This window comes from Chelonia mydas, chromosome 2 (assembly GCF_015237465.2).
Source record: "Chelonia mydas isolate rCheMyd1 chromosome 2, rCheMyd1.pri.v2, whole genome shotgun sequence".
Lineage (NCBI taxonomy): Eukaryota > Metazoa > Chordata > Testudines > Cheloniidae > Chelonia > Chelonia mydas.
In genome coordinates, this window is record NC_057850.1 from 155,935,970 (window position 1) to 155,952,928 (window position 16,959).

Sequence of the window (16,959 nt, forward strand, 5' to 3'; positions counted from 1 at the left end):
GCCTACCTCACTCTGCTGCAGACTTCAAGAAAATAGAGGAAGCACACCCAATATACCAGACATTGTGTTCCTTTCTTCATCCCAGGCACCTTGGCCCAGTCTAGCCAAGCGCTAAGGACCTTGTTATATCTAGAGCTGGCCAAAACTCAGGTAATCTGGTTCATGAGAAGTTTCGACATTTCAAAATTAGATTTCTGTCTGAATTGGAACAAACCAAATGAAACTGACAAGATTGTAAATTTGCAAAGAGCAGCTGCCAGGGCTCCCAGGATCTGCGGCTCCAGGACAGACCTGTCATGTGGAGTGCCCAAGGGCAGGGAACTCCAAGTCTTCCAGACTCCCATGCCATTTGGCTCTCAGGACTGCCTGTTCTGAAGTAGAGCAGCATGAGGAGCCATGTGGCCCAGGAGTGTGCCAAGGCAGACCCCATGGTGAGGCTCCCCTAGAACCAGGGACCCTGGAAGCCCAGATTTCCATACTACAGAGCCAGGAGCCTAGACTCTGAGAGCCCTGGCTACAGCCAGTTCTCCCAAGGTGTTCAGGATTTCCTGACTCCATGGCAGGGCTACCTTAGAGTCGTGGTTCCTTGATGCCAGAGTAGTCCACGTGGTGGGGCTCCCCAGAAACCAAACAGACAAGTTATCAAGGAAACAGGCAAGATCTCTGCCTGTGATTCAGCAAAAGTTTGTCACACCCGACTTTGTTTTGCAACAATCAGCATTTTCCAACTAAACTGTTCCATCGGAATATTTCCGAGTAGCTCTAGTTAAATCCTTTTTATATATAGCAGCCTACTCATATTAAATTTGTTTCTTCATGTAATAGGGGTTGAAAACATCTCCAGTATTTTCCTGAGTTGGAATTTGTTCAAATTGTATAAAAATTGGTGTGTCTTCATCTCTTTATACTATCAATACTTACCATCTTTCATTGTTACGAAGTGCTGATTCTTAACAGTGCTTACTTAAATCCAAGACAGATTTTGACAGTAACACAACAAATAAAGCATATCCACCAAAGCTGTGCTTTTGTCATTATACCTTACTGCAGCCCCCTCAATGAGCAAAACGCTCAGCAATAAGAGAAAAATTTCTAAACAAGGAAACAATTTTAAAATGTACCATGACCAGCATTTTTCTTTCAAACATTATATAATTATAGCATTGGCAGAGGAATAAGCTTGGATTGAGGGTAAAAACCAGATTCTGCATGCTGTTTGAAAATATACCTTGTCTGTACTTTTGACTTATTCAAGGCCAACCAAAAATAGGACAGCTTGCAAAGTACTGGAAATAGTTGTGAGTAAACTTGTGTTTGAATTGCTATATTACTATTTTATGATGTAGAATAACATTTTTAAAATTGCAGTGCTGTAATAATAATATGTCCTGTGGCCAGCACACTCCAAACTTTTGCTGGCGTAGCTGTGTGGGTCATGGGTGTGAAGAGTTGTAATCTCGAGCACAGATGTGCCAGGAAAAGCTGCTCATGTAGATGCAGTTACACAAGCAAAAACATGCATTTTTCCAGTATAGCTTTTTTTCACTTGTTGAGGGAGCAGGAATGAGCTATACTGGTAAAAGCATGCTTACAGAGTGGCTATACAGGAGAGCTTACAGTGGTACAGTTGTGCCACTGTGAGGTCTGTAGTAAAGACATAGCTTCACTGTATATTTGATAACAATTTATACTATTAAACAGAAAAGAAATTTTAAATCTATTTTAATTAATGCTAACAATGAGCATGTGCTGCTAGCTTTTCAGAATTTGAATCTTTTGTGTTGTCTTCAATGTATATATGCACATTTACATTGAATATCATTGTACTTTGTTAGTATTTTATACAAAAAATCTCTTAAGCTTATAGATATTTTGAAAATGGAGATTTCTGCTTTTCAATTACTTAAAACCCTTGTTTCATCCTTTACTGTGTCATGAAGTATTGAACATTAAACTTATCACAGGCTTAGGACTGAATATTACCTCTCCCAGGCTCAGGTCAAGTATCATTTTGGGGAAATAGGAAAGAAATCTCAAGGGTTTTTTTGTTTTTTTTTCCCCCCTTCAAAATGGTGCATGTTAGAGGCTGCTTGGAATACTGAAAGTAGTCCTAGAGGAGATGGTATAGCGGACAGTAAGTATGGGTGGTCATTAAGGGCCTATGATAAATTGTGGAATCACGTGGAAAATTAGAGATGTATGATATCACATGGATGTCACCACCCCATATGTGATTTATACATTTTAATGTAATATCAATTTTTAAATTACATTTTAATACTGTACAGATCAGTATTAAAACATCCTTTAGCTTACTTGGCAAGATGACATAGGTATGTTGTTTTCTTCACCATACTCATCACATTTTTCATGCATTTTGAGAGAACTGCCACAACTTTAAATATATTCTTTGTAATAAGATATGAATAACCTGTCAGTGCCAGGCAATGCAAGACTTGATTGGTCACTGGCACAAGGCCCAAGCTGATATGAAAAGATATTTTTTTTGTCATATAGCCTTTGCGTATTCTAAAATTAGCTGAATTTCAGACACCTTTCTAAACTTTTAAATGGTTGCTTTCATATTTTTTGTTGCAGCTTAATCAAAAAAAATTTCACCCTGAGCCATAAATAGCTTGCGTATGAGATATTGTGTTCAAGCTGAATAACTCTAAGCCAAGCCTCAGACATCTTTATTAAAAATTACTTTTCATTATATGAAAATGTTAAATTATTTTCCTTATTCATGAGGTCTGTATTTTTATACTATTCTTACGTTGCATTTATCACTTTAAAAAAAACAACCCTGTAAAATATTTGTAAAATAGTTTTTCTTTAAGGTACGTAGCAAATGCAGAATACATTTTGGTGTGTTGTGATGCATATGAACATGAGAATTTCCATTACCAGATAAGTGATCTGTGCAGTTCAGTATCCTACCTCTGAGTGACCAATACCAGATGCTTCTGAGGAACATGCAAGAATCCCTGTAGTGGATGATTATAGAATAAGCTATTCATAGAGGAAGTGCCTCTCTAACTCCCCCTCCCCCATATAGTTATGGTAGTATTAGAGTTTATATTCCTTAATATACTTTTATTTTTAATCTAATGTAACTGTGGATAGTCCACCAGCAGTTCTCAAAGGTCCCTAGTGCTCCTTGCTAGGAAAGGAGAAGGCAGTCCCCACCACCTTCTTTCTAGGGTTCCTGATACACAAGATAAGACCTTTGAGGAACAGAAAGGTCTTTGAGATTGGACAAAGATTACTCCTACAACTAACATCTCTCCATCCTCCCTGATGAAACTGTCATGCTTTCTCCACCGTCCTTGTCTGATGATGAAAAACAATTTCAGGGCCTTATTAAAAGGATAGCGGACTCCTTGCAAATTCCATTGGAGGAGGTTAAGGAGTCACAGCGTAAGTTACTTGTTATCCTGCATACCTCTTCATCTGTTCGCATCACGTTACCCATTAACAAGGCCTTGTTGGACCCAGCAAAAATAATATGGTATCCCCCAACCACAATACCGCCCATTTGTAAGAGGGTGGACAAAAAATACTACTTTCCCTCCAAGGACTAAGACTTTTTATTTTCACATCCATCCCCACTATGGTTGATGCTGTGTATGAATGTGGTAGACGGCACCAGGCTAAATCAACACCATACAAGAAAGATTTTAAGCTACCTTACAATTTAGGATCTCCAATTACCCAAGCCCTCATGATGAAGTATAACATTCTAATTACTCAAAACTGAATTCCCTTATTGAGCATCTTCCAACATGCCAGAGCGAGCAATTCCAGGCAATCATCGCAGAGGGCCAACTGCTTGCAAGGACATCTCTGGAGGCCTCTTTGGACACCACTAACACAGCTGCTTATTCCATCTCCACAGCGATGGTCATGAGGAGGGCTTCCTGATTTCAGCTCTTGGGTTTTCAAACTACAGTCAAGGACCTTCCATTTGAGGGATCAAAGATGTTTGCTGAGAAAACTGATGAATCCCTACATACCTTAAAAGATCCCAGAGAGCGCAAGGTGGCTCTAGAAAAGTACACCCCTGCACAAAAAAGAAGATTCGGTAAGTCCCAGGTGGCACAGAGGTCTCTACCTAGGCAGTTTCCTGCCTCCCGGAGGCATTATGAAACCCAGTGCAAGAGACAACAATTTGAGAAAAAGAGATCCAGTACCTAGCAGGCATCAACTTCACAACCCTTAACCTCCAAGCAACTATTTTAATGGTTAAAGGTCTGAGTTACCACCCACATTCTTATCTGCTGTAATAATGCACATGTTTCCCTCACTTCAGTGAGTGCCCTGCTCATTTCCATCAGAACTGGGAACATATCACTACAGACAAGTGGGTGTTGGAGATTATTTCAACAGGATACTCTATCCACTTTATATTCCCCCCACCATGCACCACCTCCTGTCCCTCCTCAGGGATCCTCTCACGAGCACCCTTTGCCACAGGAAGTAGACTCTCTCCTGAATTTGGGTGTTAAAGAACCAGTTCACACGCAACACAGAGGAATTTTATTTTAGGTACTTCCTGGTACCAAAAAAGAACAGCGGTTGGAGACCCATTCTAGATCTAAGATCATTTAACAGATTTGTAAAGGTTCAGTGGTTCAAAATGGTAGCTCTTGCAGCAATAATTCCGTCACTGGACCAAGGGGACTGGTTCTTGGACCTCGACCTTCAGGACACTTGCTTCCATATTAGCAAACAACCTCTCCCATAGAAAGTTTCAGTGATTCTTGAGTCGAGTACTTCCAATACCTGGTGCTTCCATTTGGTCTCTCATCTGTGCCCAGAGTGTTTTCCTTTCTGTGGTAGTGGCACATCTTTTGTGCCACTACCACAAGGAATCCTGATTTTTCCCATAATTAGATAATTGCCTGCTCAAAAGACGGTCCTTCAACAAAGGCTTGATGGCCACTCAGGAAACCGTGGACCTATTCCTCTGACTGGGACTACAATTAAATGTCTAAAAGTCCACCTTAAATCTAGTACATTTGGAGTTCATTGGCGCCTATCTTGATTCAGCAACAGCCAAAGCATTCCTTCCTTCGTACAGGTTCATTACCCTAGTCAATTTAGGGTATGTCTACACTACAAAATTAGATTGAATGTATAGAAGTCGACTGTTTAGAAAGCGATTTTTATACAGTCGATTGTGTGTGTCCCCGCACTAAGCGCATTCAGTCGGCCGAGTGGGTCCACAGTACTGAGGCTAGCATCGACTTTTGGAACGTTGCACTGTGGGTAGCTATCCCACAGTTCCTGCAGTCTCCGCTGCCCATTGGAATTCTGGGTTAAGCTCCAAATGCCTGATGGGGCAAAAATATTGTCGCGGGTGGTTTTGGGTACATGTCTGCCGTTGCTTTCACGGAGGGAGGGGCGACTGACAATTGTTTAGCGCCTTTTTTCCGTGTGGGCGCCATACTGCTTTCTGCAGATGGTGCAGTAGGTCTGCAAAAGTGGTCATCCAACCACCGCTTCCCCTGCAATCCTGCTGTCCTGCAGATGCCATACCATGGCAAGCATGGAATCCGCTCAGATCACCGCAGCAGTTATGAGCATTGTAAACACCTCACACGTTATGCACTATATGCAGAACCAGAACCTGCAAAAGCAGGCGAGGAGACGATGGCAACGCGGTGACGAGAGTGATGAGGACATGGACACAGACTTGTCTCAAAGCCCAGCAGTTTGGCCATCCTGGTGACAATGGGGCAGGCTCTTGCCATGGAATGCTGATTCTGGGCCCAGGAAACAAGCACAGACTGGTGGGACCACATAGTGTTGCAGGTCTGGGATGATTCCCAGTGGCTGCAAAACTTTTGCATGCGTAAGGGCACTTTCCAGGAATTTTGTGACTTGCTTTCCCCTGCCCTGAAGCTCAAGAATACGAAGATGAGAGCAGCCCACACAGTTCACAAGCGAGTGGCGATAGCCCTCTGGAAGCTTGCAACACCAGACAGCTACCGGTCGGTCGGGAATCAATTTGGCATGGGCAAATCTACTGTGGTAGATCTACTATGGGCTGCTGTGATGCAAGTAGCCAACGCTATCACTGAACTGCTGCTATCAAGGGTTGTGACTCTGGGAAATGTGCAGGTCATAGTGGATGGCTTTGCTGCAATGGGATTCCCTAACTGTGGTGAGGGTATAGACGGAACGCATATCCTTATCTTGGGACCGGACCACCAAGCCAGCCAGTACATAAACCAAAAGGGGTACTTTTCAATAGTGCTGCAAGCACTGGTGGATCACAAGGGACTTTTCACCAACATCAACGTTGGATGGCTGGGAAAGGTACATGACGCTCGCATCTTCAGGAACTCTGGTCTGTATAAACAGCTGCAGGAAGGGACTACTTTCCAGATCAGAAAATAACAGTTGGGGATGTTGAAATGCCTATAGTTACCCTTGGGGACCCAGCCTACCACTTAATGCCCTGGCTCATGAAGCCATACACAGGCAGCCTGTACGGTAGTCAGGAGCTGTTCAACTATAGGCTGAGCAAGTGCAGAATGGTGGTAGAATGTGCATTTGGACGTTTAAAAGCACACTGATGCAGTTTACTGACTGTTAGACCTCATCAAAACCAATATTCCCATTGTTATTACTGCTTGCTGTGTGCTCCACGATATCTGAGAGAGTAAGGGGGAGACATTTATGGCGGGGTGGGAAGTTGAGGCAAATCGCCTGGCCGCTGAATATGCGCAGCCAGACACCAGGGTGGTTAGAAGAGCACAGCGGGACGCTCTGCGCATCAGAGAAGCTTTGAAAACCAGTTTCATCGCTGACCAGGCTACAGTGTGACAGTTCTGTTTGTTTCTCCTTGATGAAAACCCGCCCCCTTGGTTCACTTTACTTCCCTGTAAGCCAACCGCCCTCCCCTGCCCCCTTCTATCACCGCTTGCAGAGGCAATAAAGTCATTGTTGTTTCAAATTCATGCATTCTTTATTAATTCATCGCACAAATAGGGGAATAAATGCCAAGGTAGCCCGGGAGGGGTGGGGGAGGAGGGAAGCAACGGGTGGAGTGGTGGATGAGGGGAGGAGGGAAGGACAAGGCCACACTGCACTTCAGAACTTATTGAATGCCAGCCTTCTGTTGCTTGGGCAGTCCTCTGGGGTGGAGTGGTTGGGTGCCTGGAGCACTGCGCCCCTCCCCCGCATGTTCTTGAGCATCTGGGTGAGGAGGCTATGGAACTTGGGGAGGAGGGTGGTTGGTTACACAGGGGCTGCAGTGGCAGTCTGTGCCTTTCCTACACCTCAACCATACGCCGGAGCATATCGGTTTGATCCTCCAGTAGCCTCAGCATTGCATCCTGCATCCTTGCATCATGCGGCTGCCACCTCTCCTGTTTCTCCAGCCATCTATCCTCTCGCGCGTCCCTCCTGTCCTTGCGTTCATTTTGTGCTTTCCTGGACTCTGCCATTGTCTGCCTCAACACGTTCTGCTGGGCTCTTTCAATTTGGGTGGACTGCATGAGCTCAGAGAACATTTCATCGCGAGTGTATTTTTTGTTTTTGTTTTTTCCTTCTTATCTCCACTAGCCTCTAGGATGGAGACGCTAGTCGCAACGTTGAAATATTTTCAGCTGCGGGAGGAAAAAAGGGAGATTAAAATTGAAAGACACGTTGGCCATTTAAAAAGGAGGGGCTGATGTTTTCGGGTTAACATGCAGCACAAACCCAATTAAACCGCGCACACACACACCCACCCAATTCTCTGGGATGATCGCTTCACCCCTCCCCCAACTGCGTGGCTAACAGCAGGGCTGATTTCTTTTCAGCCACAGGCAAACAGCCCAGCAGGAACGGCCACCTCTGATGTCCCCTGAATAAAATTCCCCTATTTCAACCAGGTGACTATGAATGATATCACTCTCCTGAGGGTAACCCAAAGAGATAAAGAACGGATGTTGCTTGAATGCCAGCAAACACCGGGACCACACGCTGCCATGCTTTCTTATGCAATGATTCCAGACTACGTGCTACTGGCCTGCCATGGTACTGTCCTACCATGGAGGATGCAATAAGGCTGCCCTCCCCAGAAACTTTTTGCAAAGGCTTTAGGAGTACCTCCAGGACAGCTTCATTGAGATGTCGCTGGAGGATTTCCCCCCCATCCCCAGACACATTAACAGACTTTTCCAGTAGCTGTACTGGCCAAGAATGCATCCCAAGTCTTCAGGGCAAATTAATCATTAAATACGCTTGCTTTTAAGCCATGTATTATATTTACAAAGGTACACTCACCAGAGCTGCCTTTTCCACCTTCAAGGTCCGGGAGCCCGGGTTGGGAGGTATTGGCTCCAGGGTGATAAACAGTTCCTGGCTGTCAGGGAGAATGGTTTCTCCACTTGCCTGGTATGCGCTGTCTTTAACCTTCCCCTTATCTTCCTCGTCCCCAAAATCCTCATCCCTGTTGCATGAGACTCCCCCCTTTCAGGAGTCCACGTACAGGGATGGGGCAGTGGTGGGGCACCCCCTAGAATTGCGTTCAGCTCATCATAGAAGCAGCATGTCTGGGGCTCTGACCCTGACCAGGCATTTGCCTCTTGGGTTTTTTGGTAGGCTTGCCTAAGCTCCTTAAGTTTCACGTGGCACTGCTGCGGGTCCCTGTGGTAGCCTCTGTCCTTCTTGCCCTTGGAGATTTTTTTTTTCAAATATTTTGGCATTTCGTCTTTTGGAACGGAGTTCTGATAGCACGGATTCGTCTCCCCATACAACGATCAGACCCAGTACCTCCTGTTCAGTCCATGCTGGAACTCTTTTGCGATTCTGGGACTCCGTGGTCACCTCTGCTGATGAGCTCTGCATGGTGATCTCTGCTGATGAGCTCGCCACACTGGCCAAACAGGAAATGAAATTCAAAAGTTCGCAGGGCTTTTCCTGTCTACCTGGCCAGTGCATCTGAGTTGAGAGTGCTGTCCAGAGCGGTCACAGTGGAGCACTGTGGGATAGCTCCTGGAGGCCAATACTGTCGAATTGCGTCCACACTAACCCAGATTCGACCCGGCGATGTTTATTTCAGTGCTAATCCCCTCATCGGGGAGGAGTACAGAAATCGATTTTAAGAGCCCATTAAGTCGAGAAAAATGGTTTCGTTGTGTGGAAGGGTTCAGGGTTAAATCAGTCTAACGCTGCTAAATTCGACCTAAACTCGTAGTGTAAGACCAGGGCTTAGTCTCTACAGTCCAAGTCAGCCCTCAAACATTTTCCAGAAATAGTCTCCAACTACTGGGACACATGGAGGTGGGTACCTTAGTAATAAATCTCACACGACTTCATATGTGTTGCCTTCAAGGGTGGCTCAGAACTGTTTACTCACCAAGCAGACACATCTTAAACAAAGTACTCTCAATGCCCCCAGTAGTCAAAAAGTCCCTTGACGGGTGGAAGAATCCTCATGACATTTGCACAAGGGTACCCCTCACTCAACCACCCCCAAACTCAGTAATAACGGCTGGATCCCTGTTGGGGTGGGGAGCCCACCTAGACACCCACCCTATTCAAGGCAGGTTGTCTCCTCCTCTTGAGTCCACACTACACTTCAACTTGCTGGAACTCTCAGCAGTCAGAAATGCCTGTATTCACTTCCTCCCACTGATCAGGGGCAAACATAAATATCATGATGGACAACATGTCATGTATGTTTTACATAAAACTCCAAGGGGGAGCGAGATCACCTTCCCTCTGCGCCAAAGCAAAGAGACTCTGGAATGGTTGTATATGACACCCAATCAATATCTCAGCAGCTTACCTTCTGGGCATACAAAAGACCACAGCAGATGCCCTCAGCAGACACTTCTCCCATGGTCACAAATGGGAGATAAATCCCATTGTGCTCCACTGCATATTTCAGCGTTGGGGCATCCTACAGATAGACCTGTTCGACACAGCCAAGAACAAGAAGTTTTCCCAGTTGTGCTCCGGAGTGGCAGTCTGGGAGTCAGAACTCCCTGGGAAATGTCTTTCTCCTCCATTGGAACCAAGGACTCTTGTACACATTTTAACGGATTCCTTTAATATCCAAGCACCGTGCAAGATAAAGAAAGAAAAAGCCAAGGTTGTTATTGTAGTTCTGTTGTGGCTGAGATGAACATGGTTTCCTTACAGCCAGCTGAATGAGGTATGTCAGCCAATCACTGTCAAGCATGTTCCCCTTTTCCACTCTCAAGTCAAGTCCATCATCTCAATCTCAGGGTTCTCCAGCTCACAGCATGGCTGATAGATGGTTCGCATGGTTAGAAACAACCTGTTTTGAGGACATAAAGACAGTGCTGCTGCATAGCCAGAAACAAGCTACTCGTGACACATATATCCAAAAGTGGAAGAGATGTAAACACTTCTGTGACTTGAAACACATTTCTCCTGCATCCTCTCTGCTGTCATTGGTACTAGATTACATCCCAGAGCTAAAAAGGTCAGGCTTATCTCTAAGCTCCATAAAGGTGCCTCACAGCTGTCACAGCCTTCCATAATATGATAAAGGGTTTTTCTGTTTTTGTTCATCCTACAACAAGAAGGTTCTTCAAGGAACTTGATAAGCTCTTCCCACAAATCAGATGCCCCACACCAGCATGGGGCCAACTTTGTACTCATGTCTTGAGACCTTCCTTTAAACCCATGGCCACCTGCTACTTTCTACACCTGTCCATGAAAACTGCATTTCTAGTAGCCATTGCTTCTGCTCAAGGGGGGGGCTCTAATAGTGTACCCTCCCTTCAGTCTTTTTTTTTTTTTTTTTTAAAGGATAAGGTCATGCTACTACTGCATCCCAAGTTCCTGCCAAAAATATCTTTAGACTTAGATCAGCGATCCCTTGATAATATTGCCTCCACTTCACTGTGGACACCACCTGGCTCTCCTGGGAGAGTGATCTCTCATGTTAATGTTACAAATATTGACCTCAGTTGTATCCCCAATTTTTTCATTGTTAGATCTGGGCTCAGATCCTCATTCAGAGGAACAACTGGCTCCAGTTCTGGGTCCAGAATCACAGTCTCAGAGAACTCCGTTGGACATGGATTATTGCAGGCATGGATAACTCTGACATCATACCAGAATGACCAAATTGGCAGCACTAGAAAGTGCCTCCCTGGATTACAGGTACAAGTAAATCTCTGACTGAGTGACATCATACCAAAATGGCCAAAGTGGCAAGAAAAAATGTACTTTCCTGGATTCCTTGGCTGTATTGGTAGACTCTGGGCCTTCCATACCAACCTCTCCTTAAGATCATGCCTTCTTTCCAGCATCGATCTAGGGACATGTTTATGGGTTCATGACCTACAGATTCAAGTTGTATGGATCACAGACAACCAGTCTCTGAGACATTCGGATTCGAGACGTTCATATCCTGTGCTAACAGATCCAGTAACAGGAGACAAGTCCCCCTACTCTTAATGCAAGATGTTTTATATGATGAGGAAGAGAAATTTGAAATTGCTCCACAGACGAATATTTTGCATCAGGATCCTATGGGCAAATCATCTCCAGACAAAAACAGAGTAGCCTCAGGTTCTTCACCTTTGGAGGATGCCATTCAATTCCAGTTAGTCAGAAGAATGTTTTCTACATTAAAATTACCTTCAGTTTTGTTGGAGGAAACTTCGCACCTCATCGTTGATATACTTGGAAATACTTCTGCGTACCAGGCTTCTCTGCCCTTTTTGGAGGGTTTATGGCAACCAGTTAAATCAATATGGAGTGTCCCATCTTCTTGTCAGCCAATGGCAGAAAATGCAGTTATGCTTTACCGGATTCTGTACAAGGGATTTTCTTTCTTTCGTGTACAGTCTCGGTAGTGGCTAAAATTTAATGCAAAGATCAAGATGTAGGTATCTGATCGCGGTATGGATCCTGTGTCAGCCCCTATTCAATCTATATTAGAGTACTTGTTACCTTTATAGCATAAGGGTTTATCTGTTGCATTGCTGCTAAGGGTACATTTTAGCTGCAATAGCACTTTTTCATATACAAGTAGATGGTAAATCAATATTCTCACATGAGTTTGTAAAGGGTTACTGAACTTTTATCCCCCAGTAAGATATCCTTTTGCAGTACTGTCATGGCTTATGTCTCCAACCTTCAAGCCCTTATCTTGTTGCCTATTTCATCAATCAATTTAAGCTGCTTTTATTATAGCAATACTGTTAGCCAGGAGGGTTAGTGAATTTCGTGCCTTACTGACTGACCCTCCATTTACAAGTTTTTATAAGAGCAAGGTAATTCTTTGTTCATATCCAAGTTTCATACCAAAAACCATTTAGGAGTTTGTCAATTAGTCCCTTAATCTACCAGTTTTTTTTCCCAGGCTTCATTCAAATAAGGGTGAATCAGAGCTACATTGTTTGGATGCATAAAGCATTTTATTGTTTTATCTGGATTGGACTAAGGATTTTTAATCTTCATGCAAATTTTCTCATATGGTGGTAACTGTAAAAGGAATCCTATTTCCGCACAAACATTATTTAGATGGGTTAGGCAGTGAATAATACAAAGTTATAAAACAGCATCACAATCTCCCCCAGCTCAGCTGAGAGCACATTCTGCTAGAGCAATAATGGCCTCAGCAGCATGTTTGAAACATGTTCTGCTAATAGAAATTTGGAGAGCAGCCATGTGAAGTTCTGTACATACTTACAAACCATTATTTGTTAGATATTGCAACCACATCAGATGCACAGTTTGGTAGATCAGCTCTTCAGTCCTTGTTTACTTTGGACTTCTTACCCACCATCTGGTTTAATATGTGTACTACTGACTAAACTATCCCAAGCTTGGGAATATGCAGAGAACACCTGAAGTTAGTTACTTATAATGGAGGTTCTTCGATATGAACTCTGCTTGTTCACACGCCCCGCCCTTCTTTCCCCCTTTGGTGGAGTCCTGTCTTCTAGTGGCTTGGCATTAGCAGTGGAAGGAACCAAGGTGATAACCACTGCTGCACCGCCTTTTATAACCATGCCCTCAGAATGTGCGCAGAGACTCAGGGCAGGGGCAAAGAGGCACATGAGCATTTGATTATGTACTGCTAGTGGAAGACTACACTGCTCAATGGCACCAGTCAGTGCACTTCACAACAGTGTGAATATGCAGAGTCCATCTTGAAGAACGTTGCTTACAGGTAAGTAACCTTCAGTATTGTCTGATAAAGGTCTCTACTAAATTGCAGAAAATTGTTCCATTTCGTATAGAAAACCAGTAGTGACCAGTTTCTTCTTCAAACAGACCTTTTTCTTTTGATTAATACCATACAGCTACAGGTAAGCTGCTTCATAACTTTCCCATCTATCCTGACAATACTGTACCTATAGTTTCAATTTTTGCCATTGTTCTTTTTGTTTCCCAAATGGTTTCTTTGTTCCTGTTGATTATATTAAAGGCATGGGATCTCAGAAGTCAATGTAGTGGAACAGTGTGAGAGCACACAGATTTTTTTGGTCCCACAGCAATCAGAAATTCACAAAAGTTCCTGGTAGATATTCTAAGTGATCGTGGTGGAAATAAAAAAAATTAAGCTTACAGATAAGCTTAAGAGAACATGTAGATTACTTCCTGAAAGAGTGTTATGCAACTGCTTAAAGATGAAGAGTAAATAAAACTGAGGAAGGATGGTGTGGTTTAAGCACTGGAATGGAACATAGGAGATTTGGGTTACATTCCCAGCCTTAACACCCATTTCATATGTAGCTTCAGGTAACTCCATTCACGTGTATATGATGGTGAGGATAACATTCTTTTCTCCCATTGTTTTCATCTTTGTCCATTTAGATTAGGCTTTTCACTGCAGGGATTCTCTACATATATGTCAGGGTGTTGCCTAACACAATGGGACCCCTGGGTAGTACCATAATACACATAATTTCTCAAAATTCCATCTAACTCAGTAGTATCTCTTAGGGAGGTAAGTTGCTAGATTCTTAATTTTTTGCCTTTAAATGCAGTGTGTTTTATTGAATATTAAATTGTGTTTCAGTGGTAGTCTTTAATACACCTTATATGAATTGTACTATTATGTTTAGCACAAAATGCTTTTTAGACTCAAAAGAATGAGATTTGTTATATTTTCTGCCTGGCCTCTTTCTGTAAAATCTTACTTGTTTTTTTCTTTTTCCAAGAAATTAACCCTGTTGCATGTGAACAGTAACCAGTGCCTGGATAAAGCCACTGAAGAAGACAGCCAGGTACCCAGCATTAGGGACTGCAATGGCAGCCGTTCTCAGCAGTGGCTACTTCGCAATGTCACCCTTCCAGAAATATTCTGAGAGGTTTTAAAAAAAGAAAGATTGACTGGCCTACCTCGGCAAGTATTTTGGCTGTGTCCTTAAGTAGCAAAAGAAAGATATTTCTGCTCTACAGGATACAAGGGTCATCAGATATTAGAACTCTGACTCTTCTAGCTTTTCAGTAGCTGTGAACCAGCCTTCCTGTATAAGGACGTGAAACTATATACATACTAGTGAAACTGCGCACGCTGATGTTTACAAGTTCGAAGAGAGTGTCTTTCATCAAAGAATCATTCTAGAGAACGTTTGGACAATGGAAACACAATCATTGAAATACGCTCTCTGGAGAGCTGCATATCGTTGTAGTTTGCTTGCACATCAGTAACCTCTGCTGAAAGTGCTGTTGTAATGAAGAGACTTCCACGAATTTTTTTTCCTGGTTAGCATTGGTAACCAGCATATTAAATATAATTACAAAAATAAATGGAACAGAGAGCTGGAGACCGCATTCGGTATCACGAAATAAGATTTTTACAGCAAGAAACATGTAAAACAGGATTTAAAGGAAAAGAAATCAGAACTACGAAAAGTACAATTTGTTATAGTAAAGTATCAGATTTATATGTAGATTTTATACCTCAGTGGGGAAAAAAATAACCAGGTCAAGCAATTTTTTCTGTTTTCAGTTGTGTGATAGTTCATGGATTTTTTTTCATGGTGGGTCTGAAATTATTTTGAGAGCAAACAAAATAAGCTTAAGAACAAAAATTTGGCTCTTTGAATGTCAGCTCACTTTTTGTTTTTAATTTGGTTTGTGAGCTGTTGGAATTGTAATGCATCTTTTTATTACTGTCTGAAAACTGGAGGTTTAACATACTGTCTAACTTTTGTCCAGACCTACCATTTCAGTTGTACTTGGGTTGCCAGCTTGTGGACTTTCATGGCCAAACAAAGGATTTTAGTGCATTTTGAACTTAAATTAACTTGACTGATTATGCTTAGTGCCCAAAACTCATACTACTGTACTACAGATTTGTTTTCACAGCAATAAATCTTTTGTTCTTTGTTTGATTTCCACTCATCAGAAAGCCTGCAAAATGATTTATTATTTGGGTAACAGGAGATTGGCATAGCTGAAGGTTTTCTGGAATTTTTTTTCACTTCATACTCAGATGTGCTTAATTGTCAAGTGCATACTTAGATTAGATTCTTGAATTGTAATGTTGATCTGCTGCTTTTTTCTAATAAAAACTGAAGAAAAAATGTTAAATTGGCATGGTTTTTAAAGTTAATATAGCCAAAAGCAGTATGACTGTGTACATTACACTAACCTTGCACTTCTGAACTGAATTGCTTTATTTCCTTTAAGTTGAACCTTTCTGGACTAACCTAGTCTTGAAGACAAGCCACAAAATGCTGAGTATTCAGTGAGTTCTCTTTTAAATAGGAAAAAGATTAATACAATGGAGAGGATATTTTTTATAATAAATGTCATTGTTTGGCCAATTGTCCTGTGAATCAAATTAAATTTAGACTAAAGCAAAAGATGTTGCAGATGTTGTTTACTGTTGCAGCCACTTTAGGTCTGGTATTTATACAGTACTTTAATCAAAGAAATCTATTTTTTTATTATTTCTTTTTTTGCAACCATTCCCGAGAGTTTTTTTATGCACCTTTACAATAAATGACCATGGCCCCTGCCTTGAAAAGCTTGCTATCTAATTACATACATGATTAAACAGAACAGGAAGCAATATTGATAGGGGTTACAGCAATATTATGCAGTTACTCCACAAAATATAATGCACAGCATGATGAGATAAAATATTATAAAATTCAAAAATATTTCATTGATGTTTTTATTGGTGTTGCTCAAATGGAAAGGAGGGATTTAAATTGTGAAGGTTCTGGCTTTGGTGCATTATGTCTATGTACATATTCAATATGAAGGAATGACTAAGAAGCAGCCTGGAGATGGTTGTGGGATAATTGGCAAATTGGGCACTGAGGCAAATTGAGACAATGAAGAAGGTATGAGGGTGATGATGTAATCATTTGTATATTTGGTTGTCATCCTTGCTTTCTAGGAATCGTTTGGATCCTCTCTGACCTTTAAACCTTTCTCAAGCTCCTAATTTAGAAACTGTTGTCTTCTGATTCTACATATTATCCTTCTAATACATAACCAACCACTCCTGCAATTGGTGGCTTCTTCCTTTGTTCTTATTGGTATGTGACAGTCTTTAGGGCATGTTTATTTTTCCTGCAGTCCTGGTCTGGTGAAATCATTTAGCCCAGAAACAATTTCCCAAACTTTGAAAAATTTGACAATAAAAAATGTTGTAATGTGCAGTTCAAATAGCCCATGGTATCCAAATAAGAAGGATTTATTTTTAGATTCAGTCAGGCGGACCATTCTCCATAAACTTTTATCCAGCAGCTATGGAGGCAGTTTTCAAAGTACTCCATATGTAAGTGGCCTCATTAGCTCCACCCCTATGCTTTCCCAAACTCCAGAAGTAGTTCTCCCCTAGGTGGCATAAAGACAGTCTTCAGTGCTCCTGTCTCTGACAGGAATAACATTAAATTATCTTCAGCTTCTTTCAGCCAAGTGACCACATTGAATTAACCCCCACCCCAGCTTCATTGCATTGGTCACTTAACTTTCACGTCTCCTTCAACTGGATTTTTCGACATCTCT

General features: G+C 42.3%; 1 protein-coding gene across 6 annotated transcripts in view; it reads left to right on the forward strand.

Moving 5' to 3' along the window:
- The window catches only part of GALNT1 (polypeptide N-acetylgalactosaminyltransferase 1), a 185,052-nt gene extending 169,249 nt beyond the window's left edge, over nucleotides 1-15,803 (forward strand). For all 6 annotated transcript variants that reach the window (XM_037889925.2, XM_043540428.1, XM_037889924.2 and 3 more), the window contains one exon: nucleotides 14,151-15,803. In XM_037889925.2, coding sequence (XP_037745853.1) covers nucleotides 14,151-14,297 — 147 coding nt within the window. In that variant the 3' untranslated portion in view covers nucleotides 14,298-15,803. The remainder of the gene's footprint in view (nucleotides 1-14,150) is intronic.
- The last annotated feature ends 1,156 nt before the right edge of the window (nucleotides 15,804-16,959 follow it).